Source organism: Lissotriton helveticus, chromosome 11, assembly GCF_964261635.1.
Source record: "Lissotriton helveticus chromosome 11, aLisHel1.1, whole genome shotgun sequence".
NCBI lineage: Eukaryota > Metazoa > Chordata > Amphibia > Caudata > Salamandridae > Lissotriton > Lissotriton helveticus.
This window is the reverse complement of record NC_136072.1, coordinates 705,521,817-705,543,919: the sequence shown is the minus strand read 5'-3', so window position 1 is coordinate 705,543,919 and position 22,103 is coordinate 705,521,817. Positions and strand designations below refer to the sequence as shown.

The following is a 22,103-nucleotide window of genomic DNA, read 5'->3' as shown; positions in this document are numbered from 1 at the left end:
AAAATCCGTAAAAATAAATAAAAGGAGGCACGGCCTGGCAGCCGTGAAACTTAAAGCACTGAGTCAGAGCGTGTGTGCAGGGAGAGAGAGGGGAGGTGCTGGCGGCTGGGGAGGGGGAGGAGAAATGCGAGTAAGGCTGTGTGCGGGGAGAGAGAGGGGAGGTGCTGGTGGCACCAAGCTGGGGAACAGATGGCGATGGCTGGAGATTTGATGCTGTGCACGCGTATTTTAACTCATTGTGCTTGCGCATTGAGCTAAAAGCGCACATGCACTGCATCAAATCGCCAGTCTAGTTAAACTCTGTTTAAGCCCCTATATTCTTGCTCCGCTCAATGCGCATGCGCATTGACAGGCGAGACCTAAAAATTACGTCAGATATGTAAGGGGTAGCAGTGCACTCTAGGGGAAGCATGTTTATATACTTCCAATCAGGCAGTGTTCTTATGTGAAATGTGTTAAAAGCCATGCTCCGTTTGCACAAGATCTGTGCAGAAACTACATTGTTTTGGTGCTCCTGAAAAACATGTTTTCCTCCTTGAATACTTTCCTTGAGCTACCTTGCTAAGACACTTGGGCGTCAATTACAGTTTAAATTCTGACCTTCAAAGCAGCATGTAGTTCCTTGAAGTGAGCCAAATGAGCTATGTATCTGGACTTTTTTTTTTTTTTTTTAAATAACAAGAAACAGTTGTGTTCATCACAATCATACAGTGTAAGACATACAATTATACCTTAGGAAATCAAGCAAAAGCAAGGGGTTGGGTACCTTTGACATTACTCTTTACAGTTCATCGTTGTACATTTAGTAGTGCGAGTGGTTCGTCAACCCGGTTGATCTGGGGGGGTTCGCAAATGTGACCCCTGTACTCATTCCAGTTGGACCAGATACCAACCCATTTCTGTGGGCATCCCCTGGCTACATAAACCGTCTTCTCCTGGAGCATGCACCAGTCCATGTCCATTTTCCAGGGACCAAGTTTAGGAGGCCCCGCAGCCCCCCACAGCCTAGCAATATTCCTTTTTGCGATAGCAAGGCCCAGTGTGGCCCAGATCCTCCCACGGGGTGATAGATCAGTGGGCTCCCATATATTTAATAGACACGTCTTTGCCTCAAGCCGGAGCTCCACCTCCCACACCTCAAGCATGCACTGGTGTATCCGTTGCCAATAAACCTGGAGCACTGGGCACTCCCATATGATGTGGAAGAATGGCCCTGCCTCTCCACACCCCCTCCGGCAAAGCCCATCCTCACTGCGGCCCATCAATTGCAGTCTAGTCCCTGAAATATAGACCCGGTGCAGAATCTTGAGCTGAATCAAGCGGAGTCTAGCTGAGATAACCACTTCCTTAGGGGACGCTAGCGCACTTTTCCACTCTTCCTCATCTATTTCCAAGCCATCGGACTCCCACTTAGTTTTCAGGGATTGCAAAAGATCTGAGGAGTTGTTAATGATTTTTTTATACATGAGGGAGATGGCGTGTTCGGGGAGGTGGCCATCCAGTAATCTGTCCTCCAGGGGGGATGAGGCTGGGGGAAGTGTCCCTGCGGGAATGTTGGATTTGAGGGAGTGCCGGACCTGCTTGTAACGATAGTGTTCTGTTTGTGCAAGCTCATATGTCTGTTGGAGTGAAGCGAAGGACACTACACCCCCTGAACCCCATAAGTCTTTGATGTGGGAGATCCCGATCAAGTCCCAATTGCGGAACCCCTTGGTGTGGCTCAGGGTACCCAGTCTTTCCGAAGCCCATAACGGGGTAGCCAGAGTCAGAGTGTCAGCCCAGCCCAATTTTCGTTGCACTATGTGCCAGATTTGTATTGAGTGTTTGGTGGGCCCGGTGAGGGGGTACCTACCAAGCCTAGAGTACAATGGCGCCTCAAAATTCCCCCCCCGGTAGAAGCCACCTGTCCAATCCATACCCCGGGTCATTACCATCGCAGTACGTGCCTTGATTGATAGCTGAAAGGTGTGCAGCCCAATAGTATTTACGAATGTCCGGGAGCGCTATACCGCCATCGAACCAGCCTAATGTAAGCTTCTGGAGGGAGATACGAGGCACTCCGGCCCACAGTAGCTCCCTAAGCGCAGTTTCAAGAGATGCAAAATACGACTGCGGCACCAAGTCGGGGTAGTTTTGTAGAGCATATAAAAACCTCGGCTGTGCCATCATTTTAAAGAGTGACGCCCGGCCTAACAGGGACAGCGGAAGCTTCCGCCAGCCGGCTAAGTCCCTCTTAAATTGTTGTAGAGGGGGCAAGAGATTCCTCTCATACCGGGTGGCCGCGTCTTTAGAAACAAAAATCCCAAGGTACTTAAACCCATCTGTGGCGATCTTAATCGGGCAGTTACGGGACCACCGGAGAATCGCCGTTGAGGACATACATGACAGACTTGCCCCAGTTTATACTGTATCCCGATTTCCTCCCGAAGCTAGCAAAAATGTCCATGGCCACCATGAGTGACTTGCGAGGACTAGCGAGGTAAAGAAGGATGTCATCTGCATAAAGCGATATCCTATCCTCCCATCCGTCTGCTCATCGGAGCCCCCTTAGGGAAAGGTCTTGTCTGATCCAGGCAGCTAGTGGCTCCAGAGACAGGGCAAAAAACAGAGGCGAGAGGGGACACCCCTGTCGCGTCCCTCTCTCTAAACGGAAGACCTCAAAGATTTTATTGTTAACCGTGACCTGGACCAGGGGCTACGAGTAGAGGAGATGCACCCACCTTATAAATTCAGGACCAAAGCCCAATTTCCGGAGGACCGCCATCATATATGGCCATTCCAAGGTATCAAATGCCATAGCGGCATCAAGCGATACCACAACTGCCTCCTCACGAAGGGTATGGCAGTGCCCCAGTACGCCATGTAGTCGACGGAGATTGAGCACCGTATTGCGATGTGGCATAAAGCCCGACTGGTCCGGATGTACAAGTGACGGTAGGACTGGCTTGAGCCTATTGGCCAGGACCTTAGCCAGGATCTTAGGTTCAGCGTTCTGCAAAGAGATAGGCCTATAAGAGGCACACAAGTCCCTGGGTTTGCCATCCTTCGGGATGGCCACAATGGTGGCTATACGTTGGTCTCTCGGCAACACTCCCTGCTCCTTGCTTTCCTCAAACATCCGCTTCAGATATGGGCTGAGGCCATCTGATTTGAGCTTATAAAGTTCAATGGGCAGCCCGTTGGGTCCCATGGCCTTCCCTGAGCGGAGGTCGCAGATGGCTTGACCTAGCTCCTCAGCCAAGAGCGGAGTGTAGTGATGGCATGTTCCTTTATGGAATATGTGATAGAACATTGTACTTGTAGGTTAGAATGCTTTACTGTAGAATCTTGTATGTGTATTCTCTGTTGCTATGTACCATAGAATGTATTGAGTCACATGCATGTACAGTCAGCTCCATTACAGCTGCTTGTTTCCTTCGTTCCTGCATCTTACTTAATTCAAATAAATTGGATTATCAACTCTACTTGTCTACATCGCTTTCATGAAGATACTACAATTTTTGGTGACAGGATGAGATCACATGGACTTTAAAAAAAACTTTGGAATCGTTTTTTTTTCTTGGACTGGTATTTTGTGAGTACTAAAAAGGTTCTTCTTCGTGTCTACCAATTTCATCTTCACTGATAACAGTCACACTGTTGTCAATTGAAACACGGCGTGTTACTCTGACTTGCTGCAAATTAATTTTTTCGCTTTTGCATGTTTACTGCTCTACACGCGTGTGAAGATCAAAGGTTTAGGTGACTATGTCGGAGAAGACATTGGGCTGACTATTTCTCAAAACCCCTTCGCTGTGCTACATTTCCGATTCAAATTGCACATTTTTGTATACTTTCTTTGGAGTTTCCTTATGGTTGGTAAAGCGATCGTTAGACCCTTACCTTTAAATCTGCCGCGTGTGTCCTTGGTGCGAGCACCTTCTCGCTCCTAACCGGCATTCTTCTCATCGCGTCATTGAAGTGACCAACGCGACTTTGCGCTCACCTTGAAGTTGAAGTAGTCACTAGTGTTAACACACAAGTGGTGATCAATTTTTTGGATAAATGTTTTTTTGGGAAGGTTTTCCAGTTTCAATTTTAACCGATAATGGTGTACAGTTCAGGTCTGAACTTATGAAGAAATGTCTGTGTTTTACAGGCATTGAACAAAAGTTCACAGCCCTGTACCATCCTAGAGGGAATTCTGTCGTGGAAAGGATGAACAGAGTTTTGAAAGGTCTCCTACAATTGGCTAAGAAGGGAAATAAGAATTGGGATGATGAGCTTAACAAATTGATTTGGTCTTACAGGATCACTGTACATGATACGGTTGGAGAAAGTCCTTTCGGGTTGATGAGAGGTAGATTTCCTCATTGTAGATTAAATTCTGGTTGGATTGGAAGGAGTAAGAAGTATGAGTGGGATCCTGTCCTTGTTAAACAAGCCATCATTAATTCTCAAGATAAGAATAGGTCTTACTTTGACACTAAACATGGTACTAGGGAGGTGAGTATCAAAGTGGGACAGTCTGTTAGAGTCAAGTCTAGTAGGAAGTCTGGAAAATTAGAACCTAAGTTCTCCAATCCTAAAATTGTTACTAGGGTTATGAGGAACACGGTTGAGTTAGATGATGGTTTCATACATCATTTGAATCGTATTGCTTCGTCTGATAAGTCTGGAGTTATTGAGAAGAATGTTTGTACTAAGGAAAGAGATTACTGGTGGTTGGAAGCTTTTCTGATTTTGGAGAAGGGGGGTGAGTTTGGAGCTTCTGTGGAGGGTCAAAAGTAACCCTGGGCGTCCGAATCGGCTACGCCCACGGAGTAGGCGTAGTGTTGCCTTCTATGCATTTTGCGTAGACAGCGTAGCCGGCAACACTACGCCCACTCCGTGTGCGTAGCCGAGTCCGCCGCCACCCGCCTCCCTCCCGCCATCCCCTAGATACATTATTTAAGCAATTACCCTGAATAAAACAACTTACTTACCTTGTCCGGGGCTCGTCCGGGGCTCCCTCTTTGAATAGCGTCCTTTCCTGGATACCGATGCGCATGCGCGGTCGCCCGCGCATGCGCATTGGTATCCAGGAAAGGACGCTATTCAAAGAGGGAGCCCCGGACGAGCCCCGGACAAGGTAAGTGCTTTAAAGTTGTTTTATTCAGGGTAATTGCTTAAATAATGCATGTAGGGGAGAGCGGGAGGGAGGTGCGTAGTGGGGCTACGCGGAGTGCGGGAGTGGGCGTAGCTTCTCGCCCTCTCCGCGGAGCTCCGCGGAGCCCCACTACGCCCACTACGCCCAGGGTTAGTCAAAAGCAAGATCTGGTTCCCTTGTAGGGTTCCGTTGTTCCACTCCCCACTCTTGGTGGTGGTTTGGTTGATTTTTCCTTTAGTCATGAGAGAGATGACATGCATCCTAGTAGTGACTTTCAACATGTTCCTTCTCAGGTTTTCGTACCTCGAGAGGAGTCTACTTTCGGTGATGGTGTGGATGTCTTGGATGGTGTGGATGTTAACAAAACCACTAGGAGTGGAAGACGTGTAGTTACTCCCAAGAAGTTTCAGGATTTTGTCTGTTCCTGATTTTATTTTGTTTATTGTTTTTCTTTCCTCTGTATCTTTTCTTTTTTAAATTATTTAGAAAAGGGGATGTGTAGTGATGGCATGTTCCTTTATGGAATATGTGATAGAACATTGTACTTGTAGGTTAGAATGCTTTACTGTAGAATCTTGTATGTGTATTCTCTGTTGCTATGTACCATAGAATGTATTGAGTCAAATGCATGTACAGTCAGCTCCATTACAGCTGTTTGTTTCCTTCGTTCCAAATAAATTGGATTATCAACTCTACTTGTCTACATCGCTTTCATGAAGATACTACACGGAGCCTCTAAGGTCTCCCGCTCTGCCTCTATGAGAGTAGGCAGATGGATGCATGCCAGCAAGTCAACCGAATCCTCCTCAGGCCGGTCAGATCCTCTGCTATAGACCTTCCGGTAGTGTCGCTGAAACTCCTTGACAACCTCACGAGGTTCAGTAACGACTGTACCTGTCTCAGTCCTGAGTTCCGCCACTACTTTCTGCTGCTGCTGCTTATTATCTAACCAGGCTATGAGTTTACCCGCCTTGTCGCCCTGTTCGTAAATCCTGCCCTCCCTGTCTCTAAGAACGGTTTTGGCAGCCTCAGTGGCCAGCGCCTTATACTCAGCCCTTTTAAGCTGCAACCGGTGGGTAATCTTCGGATCTCCCCCGTCAAGCACCGCCACCTCCAGGTCCCGTACCTCTCCCTCCAGTTTGACCAGCTGCGCCTCCCGCTCCTTGCAACGGGCTGCAATCACTGAGAGGGCTTCCCCTCTAAGCACCGAGGAGTCCACCGTACCATCATTATCCTCAAAATAGCGGTCAATCGCCAGTGTAAGAACTTTACGTGTGGATGCATTACGGAGATACCAGGCATTGATAGGCGCTATACTTCCCTCCTGTTTGTCTCCGATAGTGAGATGGACCAATAAAGGGGAGTGGTCAGAGATTCCTCGCGCTAAATGTGTGGCTTCCTGAACGGTGGTACCGTACTGTAAAGGTGTGAGTATGTAATCTAAGCGGGAGAACGAACCATGAGGACCTGAAAAGAAGGTGTACTGTCTGTCGTAGGGGTGTTTGAAACGCCACAAGTCAGTGAAACCAAATGTCTCAATGAAGTCAGCCAACCACATGTGACTAGTAGGTATGTCCCTTGGAGGGTGTCTGTCGCAGTGCTCGGAGATCACAGCGTTAAAATGGCCCCCCACAAAGAGCTGCCCGTCCGGGACGGAAAGAAGTAACTTTCCTAAATCCTGAAAGGATTGGGTTTGAAGCCCGGGTGGGATGTAACCTGTGACCAGGTTAAGCCTACGGCCCTCCCATTTACCCGAGATGGCCGCATATCGACCCAGTGTGTCCGAATCTGTATGGTCTATAACTAAGGGAAGGCTACGTCGCACCATGATACCCACCCCGCGGGACCCCGAAGTAAAGCCAGCATGAATCACAAGGGAGTACCCCCATCTGTTAAGCGCATGGCAAGTATTACCCAAGAGGTGGATCTCCTGCAGGAGCACTACGTCCGGCAAGTGTCGCTTAACAAATTGCAGCACTATGGTTCTCTTGAGTTTATCCCCCAGCCTGTTGACGTTCCAACTCAGAATCTTTAGGCTTTTATCCTACCCCATAGCGGTATAAAGTCCATATTGCGCTAAAAATGTTGAAGTTCCTGGTACATTGCAGTAGAATATCCACCTCTATCTGCTGTGACAACACCAAACAGTGCCCAACTCCCCTCCCCAACCCCCCCCAGCTCCAACCCTCCAATGTGGCCGTTGCAAAACGTCAATACAGTGCGTGTGGCCATTTCAAGCCTCTTCCCCGTCCCCAACCACCCCCCCTTCCTTTCACCTGACCCCCCAACTCCCCCAACCCCCCGAAAACTGTTCACCCCCCCGGAACCCCCTCCCTGCTTCCCTGCTTTGTAGGTTTCGAACTACCCACATCCCCAATTACCAGAGCGCCTTTCGCCCCAACCTGGAGTGGAAAAAGGAAACAAACACCAACCCCTGTCTCCCCCCCTAGGGATTCCTCTCTCTGAGAAGCGTGCACCGCCCCCAACTCCAGCCGACGCCCGTTCCCGCCCCAATCAACCGCACATTACACTTAAGTGACTACACTCCAGCCGCACCAAAGTTTATGTCCCTCAGCGGCAGAGCAGAGTCCCGTGCAGCCAATGTTACAGCCCACAAGGGGCCTGTGCGGTTCACCCGACCAAGGAAGAGAGGAAGGAGGTAAATTGTAATAAGTGTAGGATTGGACTAGGCCCAAACCCTCGTAGGGCCAACCATACTCACCCCCCCCCAACATTCCAGCTACCGAGAAAAAAACACATGTGGCAGACCCTCCAGCACCAGTACCCTCAATACGTTACATTAGTTGATGAACAGGACGAGAGTTCTATCGCCTTCAGTGTTCTGCTCCCTCTCGGAGGGTCCCCCACCAGGGGGTGCGCGGATCTTGATCTCCAGGAACGTTGACTCTGTGCGTCGACATCCGATCTCCCGGCTGTTGAGGATGGCGACCCAGCCTGATTGTCTCTCCAGTTCGCACCGCCAGTCCGGTCTCCAGCTCTTGTTGATTCCCGATCGATCCATTCTAACACGTCCGCTGGCGAGGTGAAAAATAGGGATTTGTCCCCAGCAATGACCTGGAGCTTGGCAGGAAAAAACATCATATATTTGACTCCGTACTCCCTCAATGCTGCTTTGACACCTATGAAAGAGCGCCGCTCCCTCTGCACTTGGAGCGTGAAGTTCGGGAAAAACCGAATCGTGGCATTTTCATAGTGCAGGTCCCCCGCCTGCCTAGCCGTCTGTAATATGGCGTCCCTATCCCTGTAGTTCAGGATTTTAGCAATTATTGTCCTGGGCTTAGGGATAGGCGCATGGTGGGCACGTTCAACGGTGAAGATCTTCGGCAGCCTTTTGGGTTTGAGGTGGTTTAGGATCAAGTCCTCCAGGAAGAGTTCCACACTGGGCCCCTCCAGCCCCTCCGGGACCCCCACCACACGAACGTTGCTTCTGCGGGCCCTCCCTTCCTGGTCCTCAAGGCGCACATCCATCTGTCGGTGCTGGTGCACCAGTTTGTTGATCCGCTGTTCCATGGCCTTTGTAGATGTTTGGAGATCTCGGATGCCTGCTTCGTTAGTTTTGGCTTTTTCTGAGGTTTTACCAAGGAGATTGACCTCAATAGAGACTTTATCGATCTTAGTCTCAAGAGTGGCGCCCAGTGTTTGTATGGCTGTCATGATGGATGCCAGCGACGGTTCCTTTTGCCCAGCTGGGTCCCCCGTTACACCCACTGCCTGCAGTGTCCCCTTCTACACCGTATATTTCTCAAGTTTATTGGTCTGTGTGGCGGTAGGTTGTTTGGGCCGCATAGTCGCGATGCAGTGTCTCCCTCGTACAACGTTGGTCCTTCAGAGGCTGCCCATATGTGCCAGCGCCCTTCGTGGATCAGACCCCCTCACTTCGTGTCGTTAATATCACCACCAAGTCAGCCGGCGAGGCTTTTTGTCTCCAGGCCGGCCCTGGTTGAAAAACCGGAATCACAGTGTGGTCTCTGCCTTCACCTGGACCTGGCCCCCCTCCGCTGCCTCCACCAGCCACCACTTCCTCACAGGAGATCAGGAGGCCCCACTGCAGCCCGCATGTGATCTTCTCAACCATACTGACGGGCTGTCAGTCCACAGTCACAATGTTGGGCAGCAGATTCCTCTGCCCAGGGGCACCCGCAGTCTCCCAAGAGGTCCGTGCTGGCTCCTAATGCTGTCTGCTCTCATTCACTCCTCGGCCCTCAAAAGCATCTCCCAGGGCTCTCGTGATGTAAGGGGTCCCCTCATGCGTGAGCTCGGCGCTCCCCGGTATGTGCGCCACTCTGCGCTCCACCCGACGAAGATGGCCGACACCGACTTTCAGGACCCTCGCCGGCCACACCCCCGCCTGGTCACGCTGGAGACCACGCGTCTCACAGGGGGTCCAGGCGGTACACGCAGCAGATTCCAGGAGCCTGCGGCAAGTAATGGCTCAAAGCTGTGGCCCCTATGTGGTCGCGCCTCACCTCCGGTGCCTCAGATTGCGGCACCCGTCCAGCTCCGTGGAGGCCCCAAATCTGGGACCTCTCGTGGCGCCCAGGCCGTCCAGTCACGCAGCAGCGCCTCTGTCCTGCGCCCGGCCTCCGATCTCCGGCACACAGCACGGCTCCGGGAGCAGGTAGGAGGACATGGGTAGGCTCCAACGGCTCCGCTGTATCTCCCCAGCTCAGGGATGCAGGCAAAGTGCAGCACCGATGGATTCTGCCGGATTTTTCAGGGCGACAGGTTTAGGAAGAGCTCCCGGGCTAAGCGGCCATCTTAGTTGGCGCCTGGCCACGCCGCCTATCTGGGCTTTTATTGAAGCCTGCAAGTGCAACACTGCTGCACAAACCTACTCACTGAACGGGGGTGCTGTGACATCAGTACTGTGCCAACCTGTCGCTTGGTGGTGTTACGAATAAAATGAAGTGACAGTTCGCTAACTCAGTGCTGTGCAAGGAACAATTCTTCTCACAGTCGCGAGAGAGGTATTTCTCATCAAATTACACTGAGAGGCAGGCCTGACAGTGCATCTGCGGTTCAGATGCAATTTTGTTGATGTTTAAACCCAATTTCGCATGACACCTGCAAATTGCAGGTAATTTTACAGGCGAGCATTGTTTAAAATATATTGCCTGAATTGTTGTTCAACAGAAGTGAATATTTTTTTGTCTTTTTCGCTCAGTTATTCAGTATGGGAAAGACAGCTAATCTATTTTTTCTCCTTCCTTTGGCACCGAGGTGGTGAGCTGCCTGTCTATGCACTTGCACTGATGGGAGTCTTTCTGTCTTTTCAATCAAGGTGTTAGATCCTCGATATGATCCTTTGATATGTAACTGCGCCCTGCGTTGTCAGTGAGCTGCTGATTGCTCCTTAAGTGTGCCAGGCCCAGCTTTAAAGTTGTTGAGGTGTACATCACCCCCTGCGTGCGTCGCGGCATTTGCCTCAGTTTTTTTTACACTACCCCTCGCTCACACAGTAAGTATCAGGATAAAAATAAGATTCGCTGAGAACCCTGCCCTCGGTCCTGGCTAAATATTACCTTCTAGGGCTGGATCCCACTATAGTTCATCCCTGCCTGTTAAACGTGCATGAGAGCGGTGGAAGTTGAAAATCACAACTTCCCCGTGAAAAGGTTGTGATTTTCCCAAGTACATAAGCAGGTACCATGCCTTCATTTTTAAGAGGCTGGGCACTCCCACTCCCTATGAAGTTTCGGGGCACTGAGTTTTTATCCCCTTAATTACCAGCAGCTCTAGTCCTCTATGCCAACAGAGAGAAGCGGAGGCCCGGGGAAGACGCTGCAGCAGGCATCAATGGGCTCGGACTTCCCAGAGGCCGACTTCGGCCTTTACATAAACAGACAGCGACTTACGAGGGAAGCACTAGAGGCCGGCCCTGGTCACGAGGCAGGGGCTGCAATGGCTGTTTGCATCTCGGAGAGGCTTCCGTTCTGCTGGGTACCTGTGGGGGTGAGTTAATTTACCTTGATGTAATATGAGGCATGGCGCAGAAATAACGATCTGCTTTGGGAATTAGGCTAGTGACAACAGAGCTAGATTCAACATGTGTCGGCATTTGCAATTACCACACACAGTACTTACTTGGGCCGCAGATGACAGTCAGTCCGGCCTCGAAGCTGTGGCGGGTGGAGCTCCATAATTGAAGACAGCGACTGTGCCCTGCGAGGTTGGCTGCAGCAGGCTCAGGCCGTAAAACACCCTGAGCCATGGCAATTCGGTTTTGCCGCCCAGCCCTGCCTCCGGTGTTAAATAATCCAGGCTGCCCTTACTCCTGTGAGTACCGGGTGGAGGGGTCGTCCATTGGACACACTACCTCGATGACGTCAGGTTGACCGGCAGTGGAAGCCGCGCCCCGGGGAATAGCAATAATACATTGTGCTACATTGTAGCAGTTGAATTATGACCCTGGCAGCAGCCTTAACGCCTCTGGGAGCCCCGAGCTGGCTACAAGAGCAGCGCGCACACCACAGGCGGCAACGCTCTGCCGCACTTCATTGTTTTAGGGAGCACTTTCAGTGACAGTTACAGCTCAGCTGAGAGACATGGGTATGCGTGACAATGCATTTCAGTGCGGTAATGCGGAGTACCACACTAAAATGCTTTAGTGTAATTTCTGATGTGTGATACTTGGCAGGACTGCCGAGTTCCACATGGTGCGACCAATTGCGGTCGGCCCTTTTTCCCCGGCTTGCGCCTCCAGGCGGCCTTTGGCTCGGGCCTCCATTGGGTCCGGCTTTGCCTTCCGCGGCCCGAGCTCTGTCTCAGCCCACCATGCACTGCACACCTCACATCAAGGCAGAAGCTGCATGTGCCATCATAAGCGGCCTCTTCTGAGTTCTCTGTCATCCAAAACACTTTGATGCATGTAGCATGAGAGCGAGAGCACCTGGTGAGTATTTTGTGGTGAGCAGGTGTTCGTGTGTAGCAGCAGGGCCTTTGGCTCCATCTAATGTGCACAGATTGTTGTTTAGCACAGCACAACAAGAAAGACTAGGGACATATGAAAGTGTTTGAAGCAGCACCGATGCATGACATTTCTTCAGCTCAGTTCACAGATGCATGACAGCTGAGGCACTGGCGTTACGAAAAGTGAGGGGGCCTCCCTGCACGGTACTTAGGGGGGCCCCCTCCGGGCTCAATCAGGAGCTCTCCCGGCCAGAGTTCAGTACCGAAGGGGCCCCTTGGAGCTAGGGGCCCCCCCACACTGCGTGGGCTGCGGGGGCTGCCGGGGCCTGTGTTAATCCCCTGAGCGGAGGGTTCAGAGGTAAAGGGAGCTCATAATGAGGTAGGGAAGTTCACTCACCAACCGCAGTATATTCCGAATGTGACTGCAGAATGCTCAGTACTACTCAAAAGCACCAGTTATCAATGGGGTTCAGCCTCGGTTCCCCTGAACAGCAGCACACACCCAACTTTGGTGCAACTAAGCTGCCATTCCAGTGACAGGGAATCACAGGCGGACACAGAACGCGTCAGAGTAAATTCCTTGCATTCTCTCGGAGACGGACGTTTACTGGAAGTCACTTTAGAGAGTTCAGGAAACTAAAACATAAATAAAATAGAAATTCAGGAGGAGGTCACTGAGGGAGGCATGACCAAAATGGTGCTAGTACCATGCCACAATCTTGATACTGCTGTTTATTTTTTATTTTTTTTTAACGTTCTGTTGATTGTGCTGTGATGAACGTCTACCTGTTCCTACTAAGGTGGCGACAGGAACTCACCCTTACGGACATGTGCGTTTATTCGTTTTGTGATCTACCGATGTCAATACTTTTTTTTTTTTTAAGTTTTTATTCGGAAGCAGCAGAACAGAACAATCAATACAGCTATGGGCCTACAACCTCCAGGCTGGCCACAATGTCGAAACAAAATCAAAATACAGAATAAGGGTACACATTTCAACAATGCCAGCACTGAGATCATAGCAAATCGGAAGAGCAGGAGGTACACGTAAACACGGCCGCAAATATCAGAATATAAAGAGCTTCCATTTTATAATAAAGGAGGAAGGATCCGAGAATATACAATAAAGCAAGTCAATTATGAAGCAAGTCATGAGATAGGACTTTCGAACTGTGTATCAACTGAAGGAAAGTTATCTTGGCCACACGTAAATCAGAATATGTCAGTGCCCGAAAACTACGAGCCGGCCCCACGCCCCACCCCTCAGGATCAAAAGACGGTATAAGAGAAATGCAAAGACGTCCCATCAGAGTTCAACCCCGAAAAAACAAACATGGACCCCCCCACGAAACTAAACCTAGAAAGACAAAAAGAGACAAACAAAAGAGAAAAACAAGGGCCATAGAAACAAAGAGAACAAAAAACAAGACCCATCCCCCACCCCGCATACCAGCAGAAGGCTACGGCCCACCCCCCCCTATAGGCATGCCTGTCGCCCCTAGCACGAAAACCCCATTACAAGAAAGTGGAGGAGGAGCCCTGCACCCGCCCCCCGTCTTCCCTCTCCCCCTCCCCCACCACCTCCCAGAAGAGAGTATAAGCTCCCCAAGAGAGGGGGGGGGTAGTAAACATCATGTGTCCGTAACACATCCCCACAATTCACAGTAACAAGCCCAGTATAGCGTCATCTACAATGGCATCAAATCAGAGAAACAATCATGCGCCGCTCATCCCTGGCCAGTTCGAGTAAAGGCAAACGAAAACTCCGACTCAGCAGTCCCATAAGCAAGCCATCTCGGCGACCAAATCAGCGTCACAGGAGCCACCTCGGCACTAAACAAAAGCAGTTTTACAATAGCAAGTCTCGGTCGCCAATAGTCACAGTCCGATGGTAAAGGGGCCCAGTGATACTGTATGACGGCATGTATATATGCCGGAGCACCAGAAGGAAAGGCGGTCGCACAAAGCACGTCGATAGGTTCACAGTAGCCGGAATCCAGGATCTCATGCCCCAAGAAATCCACGATGACAATTGACTCAGTAGAAGCAGGCGGTAGATCCATGACGGTCCCATCAATGCTCCCAGGTCCCCATTCAGGAGCAATAGACGCCAGGGAATCATGTAGAGCCAACAGTACACAGGTCAGGGAGGATTGAAAGTCCCGAAGAGCCAGGAAAACATCTCTCAATGTGTACTCCCTCGCTTCAATATCAATGGCGGCAGCGCTCATCACCCCCGGGAGCTCCACAGCCAGGATAGGAGATAGCTCAGCAGGTTGTCGGAGACTCATCACCATCAGCTAGGACATGTGGGGGCCAGAGCAGAGCAAAGGAAGAACCACAGACGAGCAGCTTCACAAGCCTCACACCCACCGTGCCCAGGAGAGATACACAGCCCGATGCCTGCCGCGACCGGCCAGCGATCCCACTAGGGGCAGGAGCACCCCGGGCAGCACGGCACAATCCGCGATGCGGGCGGCCGGAACAGCTTCTGGTCTCGATAGCTCCGGTACAGGGAAATAAGTCAGACGCGCTCCGGGTGGTCCGGGCACCAGTGCCGCTCTCCGCCTGCGCCTGCAGACAAAACCTCAAATTACGACCTCCGCGGGTTCAGCCGGCCATCACTGTCGGCCGGGTCCGCTGTTGATCACTTCCATCTCGGCCACGGGGTCACGCAAAGCCCCGGCTCACCGCCGGCTCAGGCCGCCCTGTTTGCGACGACGTTACTCAGCCATCCGGAGCGCTAGCGAGCCCGGAGTTACATGGATGGGCAGCGCACCATCTCTGCCGTGTGGGGGTAAGGTACCGAACCAGGATGGATGACAGGATATTAGGGAGGGAGAGGTCGAGCGACGGAGCCGGACTTCTAAGCTGCCATCTTGGATCACGTCTTGGCTCCTCCTCCGATGGCAATACTTTTGATTGTACGAGTGATTGATGGGAGTGTGCCAAAGGTGCAGACATAGTAGCAGGTGCAGGGAAGTTAATGTCTTCCTGATCCAAGTAGTAGAATGTAGGTAAACAAAGATTGGGGCCCCTAAGTGAGTCATATCTGCTAAGTTTCTAGAGTCTGTGTATCACGAAGAAATAATAAAAAAAGAAATAGAAAACAAAAATGACATCTCTGAAACATGAAGGTTGCGATGGTTTGCAAGCGAGAGTTGAGAGTACACATTTGTGTAAACAAATTAAGGATACGCTCGGCACAATTACTACGCAGGGCTGTAAGTGGTATAAAAGAATAGAGGTGGGTGAGCCATGCCGTGTGTAGTGATGTGCAGTCAGCACACCAGTGTTTCTAAGTATGCCCTATTAAAAGTGGCCGAGCGCACGTGCTCTGGGCCAGTTGCACCCAGTATCCCACTGTGTCCGTGTCACGAATATTTCTCCAGCATGCGGGCCTAGCGCCCGACTCTACACCGTGCAGAATGAAAGAAAGGCGCGCCACCGCCATGCTTAGTAATGAAGAGTGGCATGCTGTGCTGCCAATTAACTCCCAGAGAAATCATGTGAGCTTATTTCCACCGTGAACAAAACATAATTTCATAATTTTCATTGAGCTGGTGGAGGTGTTGACTGGCAGAAGCGCGACGGGCTGTTGAACAACAGCCACCACAGACAGCTGCGTATAATAAATGTTGCCAAAGTAAATAAATAGAGGTGGGTGAGCTGCTTCATGCAGAACAAAAGAAAGGCACGGCCGCCATGCTCAAACATAGAGCGTGGCATGCCTCGCTGATCAAGGGATAAATCGTGGCGGACCGCACTGATCATGGGTGTTGCAAACTAATCCTGTGCCCTGGGCACCCCCATTTTTTTTCTGACTGGAACTCATGGTAACTGACTCTGACTGAGCCTGGGCCCAGGGCCAGTGTTTTGCTGAAGAAAACATGTAGAATACAGTAAAAACACCTACATACACTAGGGTACACTATGGGTTAGTGTACCCCTGTGATTGGCATTACCTCCCATATAAGGCCCTAGTACATATAGGGCAGGGGGATTGAAACTATCTTTATGCCCCTAGTATAGAATAGGGCAGGGCAGTTTAGAGGTCAGCAACCTTTCTGCATGTGCGCACTACTGGAACCTGAGGTCAGTTTAAAAGCAGCCATCTGTTGCAGGACTGCTTTTACAATGCCAATTGTGTCCAAACTCGACTTTGATGTTTGGGGCTCTTAAACATGGATAAACTACAATGTTTGGGCATAGTAGAAACCCCCAGGGTCTCCCCTAGGTGTCCCATGTGTGGGGGTCAGCTAATTATAAAGAGAAGCCTTATAAAAAAGGTTTTTATATGCCCTGGGGTTAGGGAAATTGCACTTTTCACTCCCCACATTGTAGTAAAGTGCTTCCCAAAATCGACATTTTTGCTTGGAACACTGTGAAATGAACATTTGCAATATTTTTATATATTCAGAACTCCTAAAGTCTTTCCTAAGTGTTTCAGGGGAGGGGGCTCCTGCATATATATATAAGCAGGGTCCTTATAAAACCTGTGTTATAGACACGGATATTGGAGAAATTGACTAGTTAAGCTTTCCATTGCTGATCCCCAGCCCATAGGTTAACATTGGAAGAGGTTATTAGTTAATAACTGGGGAAAGAAAAGCCCCAATACTAGGATTAAAGGACTCGGTATAATGGTAATGATAGATCCAACAATATGGTATTGTTGAATTTCTTCTAAAATGTACAGACAAGAAGGTATAAGACTTTCTTGCCTGTAAGTCAAAATTCAACCCTGTTGTGCTTCGCCCTAATTAGTCACGTGTTTTTTCGTTAAACAACTTTTTCCAAGGCTGCAAGTTAAGATAGAGCTTATAAGCAGTGGTAATAATGTCTCACAAAAACATAGACAGATGTACTTATAATCATGGTGGACAAACAATGTGCCATGCACAAACATGGTTGGTGCAAACAAAAGGGTGTACACCAGCAAACACCCTCTGTGCAAGTGGACCGAATAATGAAAGGGCAAAAAAGAGAAGAAGAAAGAAGATCCTGCATGAGAGTCAAAGATGGAATGTGCACCCGATGTGATGTGAAGCGAAAAACGTTGACAAAAGTGAGGAGAAAGAAACACAGAACAAGTAAAGTTCAAGAAAAACTAGAAAAAGGGAACTTTTGCTAAAACTGTAGGCTACCTTATGAGAGATAGTTATGGACAATCTTCAAAGCACAGTACATGGTATAGTCCGCAGTGGTAGACCCACAGTCAGAGTATGTCGTAGGTGACAACAAGTCTATAGATAAAAGGACAAGGTCAAAAGAGAGTAACCTGGACCATCACCACACAGAATCCTCAGCCTGGAGTACTACCAGTGGATTTATAAGGGTTTTGTCCAAGTGGATTGTGGGAACTGAAGTCTCAAACTTTCAAGGACGCTCTTGGACATTCCATACCCTTGGATTGTGTTTTGGACACTTTAAACCTGCAAGAGGAACTTCAGGAAGGAGTTCCTAACAGGATTAATCTGCTGGAGGAGGCTGCACGAGTCTGGTGAGAAATCCTCCAGAACAATTGCTAAATGTAAATTTGTCCCTGTCAGAGGCAACCAAATGTCCAAAAGTGGCGCTGTTGGGTACTAAGCACTAGAAAGTGACTGTTTCCCTACAGTGGATTATTTTCTTTTTGGTGTCATTTAAAAGATAAAATTATTTCCTATTTTATCAATTGGTGTTGGGTTTTTATTGTGTGTTGTATCATAACTATTTACTGAATTTGTGTTTTTAAATGTTTTACATACCTGTTCTGATCCCTATATCATGTTTGTGGCATTATTGCCAGTGGTAAATGCATATCTGCAACTACTAATTATCAATTTTCCAACAAAAGTCCATTAGCCAGTAACTATAATGGGACAAGAGGAATGCTACATGTACTGAGAGCTTACTCAATGGGTGGAAACAAACAATGTAAAAGGAGTGACATAGATCAAAAAAGTAACCACTTAGATTTGAGGATTTATAAAGGACACAAATGAACAGCAGTGAGCGGGCTATAAGCAACAGAGCGTAAAAAGCATGTCTTGAAGAGACAGCACATGTGCTGCCTAGGCTTGACCTAATAAGCAACAGGGACATTTATGCGGGGACGTTGCTGTGGAAGCTGTGATTGGTCTCTTATTCTTGAAAGAGAAGACGAGACAGCATCAGCCATAATGAATTGGGAAGAATATTAGGTATGACAATGAATTCCACAGACCCATTTTATGTAATATTGTAAAAATCTAAATTGTACTTGCTATAAAGGATTAACCCCTTAGTAAACCAGCTATGCCTCTGTTTCCTCACGGCCTACAGGACTTGTGTGAGGAGTGCAGGGGCTACAAATTGACTCCTATGTCTCTCCTCTTGCCAATGCTGAGTGTAATGTAAATGTCTTTTAACAGCATTATAGGTGCTCTAGTTATTGTATGGCTGTACTAGAGACTGGTCCTAAAGGTGACTGACACTGCTATGAGCTCTAAATGGCTGAAACCGTGACAAACACTCAAACTGAGTGCTGGCTGAAGGAGGCCGCTCCAAAGTACCTTCATGTCACATATTATTATGTCTATTTGTCCTTTTTAGAAAAACTGGTAAATAGACCTGACTGGCTTTCACTAGATTGTGGCTTTTCCAAAGTACTAACCATACCGATGGACAAATGCAGTATTTTCATTATCAGTCTTTCTTTTTGAGAACTTTATTCAGCAAAGTACATTGGAAGTGATACCGGTAAATGTGTGTGCCATTTTAAAAGGAGCGTAAGCAACCATACCCTGTATTTTAGGATTAGGTATTGTTAAATGTTTATGTACTTTGAACAGGTAAGATCTCGGTATTTCAAGTGTCTCTTATGTTTTTTTTTTGTGGATGTGACTATATACTCATACTCCAGAGTATCTTTCAGAAGCTGCCGCTGTCTCACGTTGATCTCATTTATTCCTCAGGAACAAGCACTGCTGATCCAGGAGGGAGCAGAGAAGCAACAGAAGAACATGCAGGATCAGATGAACCATTTCCAGCTGCAGATGGCTGTGGCTGAGGCTAAGGCTAAGGCTGAGGCTGAGGCTGCGGCTAAGGCTAAGAGTGATGCTGCCAAAAAAGAGGACTGTGTTATACTCTAAAAGAGACTGAGCTGCATGTACGAAATGGCAGAGGTTTCCAGATGTGGATGTGCTATACAATAAAAAAAAAAAGAATGAGCTGCATCGAGGCCTGGACTACTTATTTCAAACTAGAAAGGCACCACCCGTATATTCTGGCAGTAGATAGTAATCAGTGATGTCTTGCGGGTTCACGCTTTAATGCAGTTCTTGGAGCTTCTTTTTGAGAAAATCAACAGTCAATAACCAAATCAGCGAGTCGATAACACCTAAGCAAGATGTTAAAACACAATTACAGTTCAATGATGGTAAATTCCTTGCGTGGGCTCCGCACAGTCTTCAGTTGAGGGTTCTTCACAAACACAAATTTTAGCTCGGTATCAGTTTATAAACTCAAGTAGCCAGCAGCCATGTAAATGTAAATGTATTTGAAGCGTTCACACAAACTTAAAAAGCAATTAGTTATTGATAAAACTCGATTAAGTGAGGCATGCTCAGGTGTACCACGGTGAGGATTCTTGAGAGTTATCTGTAAAATACTGTGTGTCCTTGTTAATTTCCAGCTCTCAGAGCCTCAACCGTTCTGAACTTTTGAGTATTTTTCAGCTGAAGTCAACAGGAGACTGCAACAACATGATTTTGTGCATTACAATAAAGCAGGAAACAACCTTGTCAACACGGACATTACACCGCAATACCTTCACACCTCGGTTGTTACAACAACCACGTTGTTACAGCGCAGTGCCATTACAACGCAAGTCTTTACAACGACTTGCTCTAGATGGCGCTCTAGACTAAGGAATAGTATGATTTACTATTCCAACACCTTCCCTACTGTTGCACACACTAGAGTTAGAATAGTAAATCTTACTATTCCTAATTCGAGTGTGCCATCTGGAGCAAGTAGTTGTAATGAATTGCGTTGTAATGGTACTGCGTTGTAACAACACATTCGTTGTAACGACCATGTTGTGAAGGCACGCGATGTAATGACTTGCGTAGTAAAGTGTCATATTCCAATAAAGCGTTGTAATTTACCTAATTATAAGTCCATCATCTTCTTTTAATCACTAGCTGTGGATGCAATAGTTACATCGTTGACAAACTATACATGTTGTCCTAAATACAGCATTTAAACATGTTCAATAACTTCCAAACAGAAAACTGAAACTTGATACATGGGAGAGGTCTGGCCCTTCTCTGCTGCATGAAGCACGTGAATGATACTGTCAAGTTAATATGGGTAAATGTACAGTAATTTCTTGAAATTAAAATTGCATATAGCCTTATCTCAGTGAAAAACTGGTACAATTCAAACTTAAAGTGGAACTATCACAGTACTTTTTTGAATTGCACGCCACCCTACACCAAACTCCAAGTATATTTTTACTTTCTATTTTTTACCTAGGGAGCAGAAACCTGTGTTCGTTATTGGTATTGGATCCATATCATTATGATCACCTGCATTCGCTCTTCCTCCTGGGGCAGGATAAGGTCCTTCCATTTTCAGTGCTGTCCAGCAGCCTCCCACATCAAGCTAATCATAACCGAGGGGGGGCACTAATTAATAACTGACGTCAACTTGAGGCCCATGCATTATTTTAACCCTTAATATACATAACATCTACTTTACCAAGATTCACATTTTGTTATACATGTACATTACCAATATCCGCATTATGTTGTCGAAATACCACCCTTCCAACGACACGATTTGTGCAACCTGCAATACATATACAATACCTAAACACTATGGGACTTACATACAAAGTATTACCGCAGCGCGGTGCCGCAATCCATTTGGCTGTGCCGCGCTGCATTAATTCCAAAGCACAGGGATGCGTTATATATACAACGATATGACGGGTCCCTTTGCTCTCCCCTGCGCTGGTGCACAATTGGCTGCCATGCGTTGACGCATGCACCCTTGCACCATGGTGCAAAGATGCCTGCATCACGGGCATGATTGTTTATGTGCAGGAAGGTGTCCCTTCCTGCACACTAACAATCTGAAATGGCGTTTTTCAACTTTTATGTGTGCTGCCTTAGCACACATAGAAGTTGCAAAATGTCATGTTCGAGGCATATGGGCTGCAGATGGTACATTTATGAATAGATCGCCATCTGGTGTTGGGCTCGGATGATTGCACTTTGTTTTTCTTCTGGAGAAGTCTTTGTCGTCATAGGTGACTCCTCCTCTCGGTGTTAGTGCGCATGGGCATCGGCTCCATCCTTAGATTGTTTTTTTCCGCCATCGGGTTCGGATGAGGATCGAAGCGCTCCGGACCGACTTCAACAAAGAAGGTTATAACCGGCGCGTATTCCTTTCCAAATCGACGGTATCGTTATCGAACGCGACTTCACTCCATACCGACGCGATTCGAAGGACGACGACTACGAGAAACTCGACGTAGTCCAGCCCGGGGTCCATGGAAAGGACTCCATTCAAAAAATGTCCAACGTGTGGTGCTAAGTTCCCACACAAGGACCTACACGAAGTGTGCAACCTCTGCTTGTCCCCTGAACACGAATCCAGGGACTGTGAGGCCTGTGCAGCGTTCTCGTCAAAGTCGACGATTAGAAACCGTCGAGCCCGAAGACACGAGGTATCGAGAATGCAGTCACAAGCAATCCCGGAGCTGTTCGAGGACCAGCAACCAGAAGAGGAGGAAGAAGAGGCCAACGAGGCGGGGTCAGAAGCGGACGAGTCCGACGTCGAGGAAATCGACGTCCAACAAACCGTGAGTGACGACGTCCCTTTACCGAAAAACAGACCCCGCACGGTGTCGACCCCGCCCTCGAGCCCGGTCAGACAACCGAAAAAAGTTTCCAACGCCCCGCCTTCGAGCCCGGCAACGAAACAGAAACCGAAACACTCGGTCCCCCATCATAGTGGTTCCGGTTCCGATAAACCAACCACATCGACACCGAAGCACCAGGTCAAGGAAAGC

At 48.5% G+C, this 22,103-nt stretch overlaps 1 protein-coding gene across 1 annotated transcript in view; it reads left to right on the top strand.

Moving 5' to 3' along the window:
• LOC144791793 (guanylate-binding protein 1-like) overlaps positions 1-19,756 on the top strand; it is a 507,850-nt gene extending 488,094 nt beyond the window's left edge. Inside the window, exon 12 of the mRNA XM_078666562.1 lies at positions 18,997-19,756. Coding sequence (XP_078522688.1) covers positions 18,997-19,173 — 177 coding nt within the window. The 3' untranslated portion in view covers positions 19,174-19,756. The remainder of the gene's footprint in view (positions 1-18,996) is intronic.
• Positions 19,757-22,103: the final 2,347 nt, after the last annotated feature.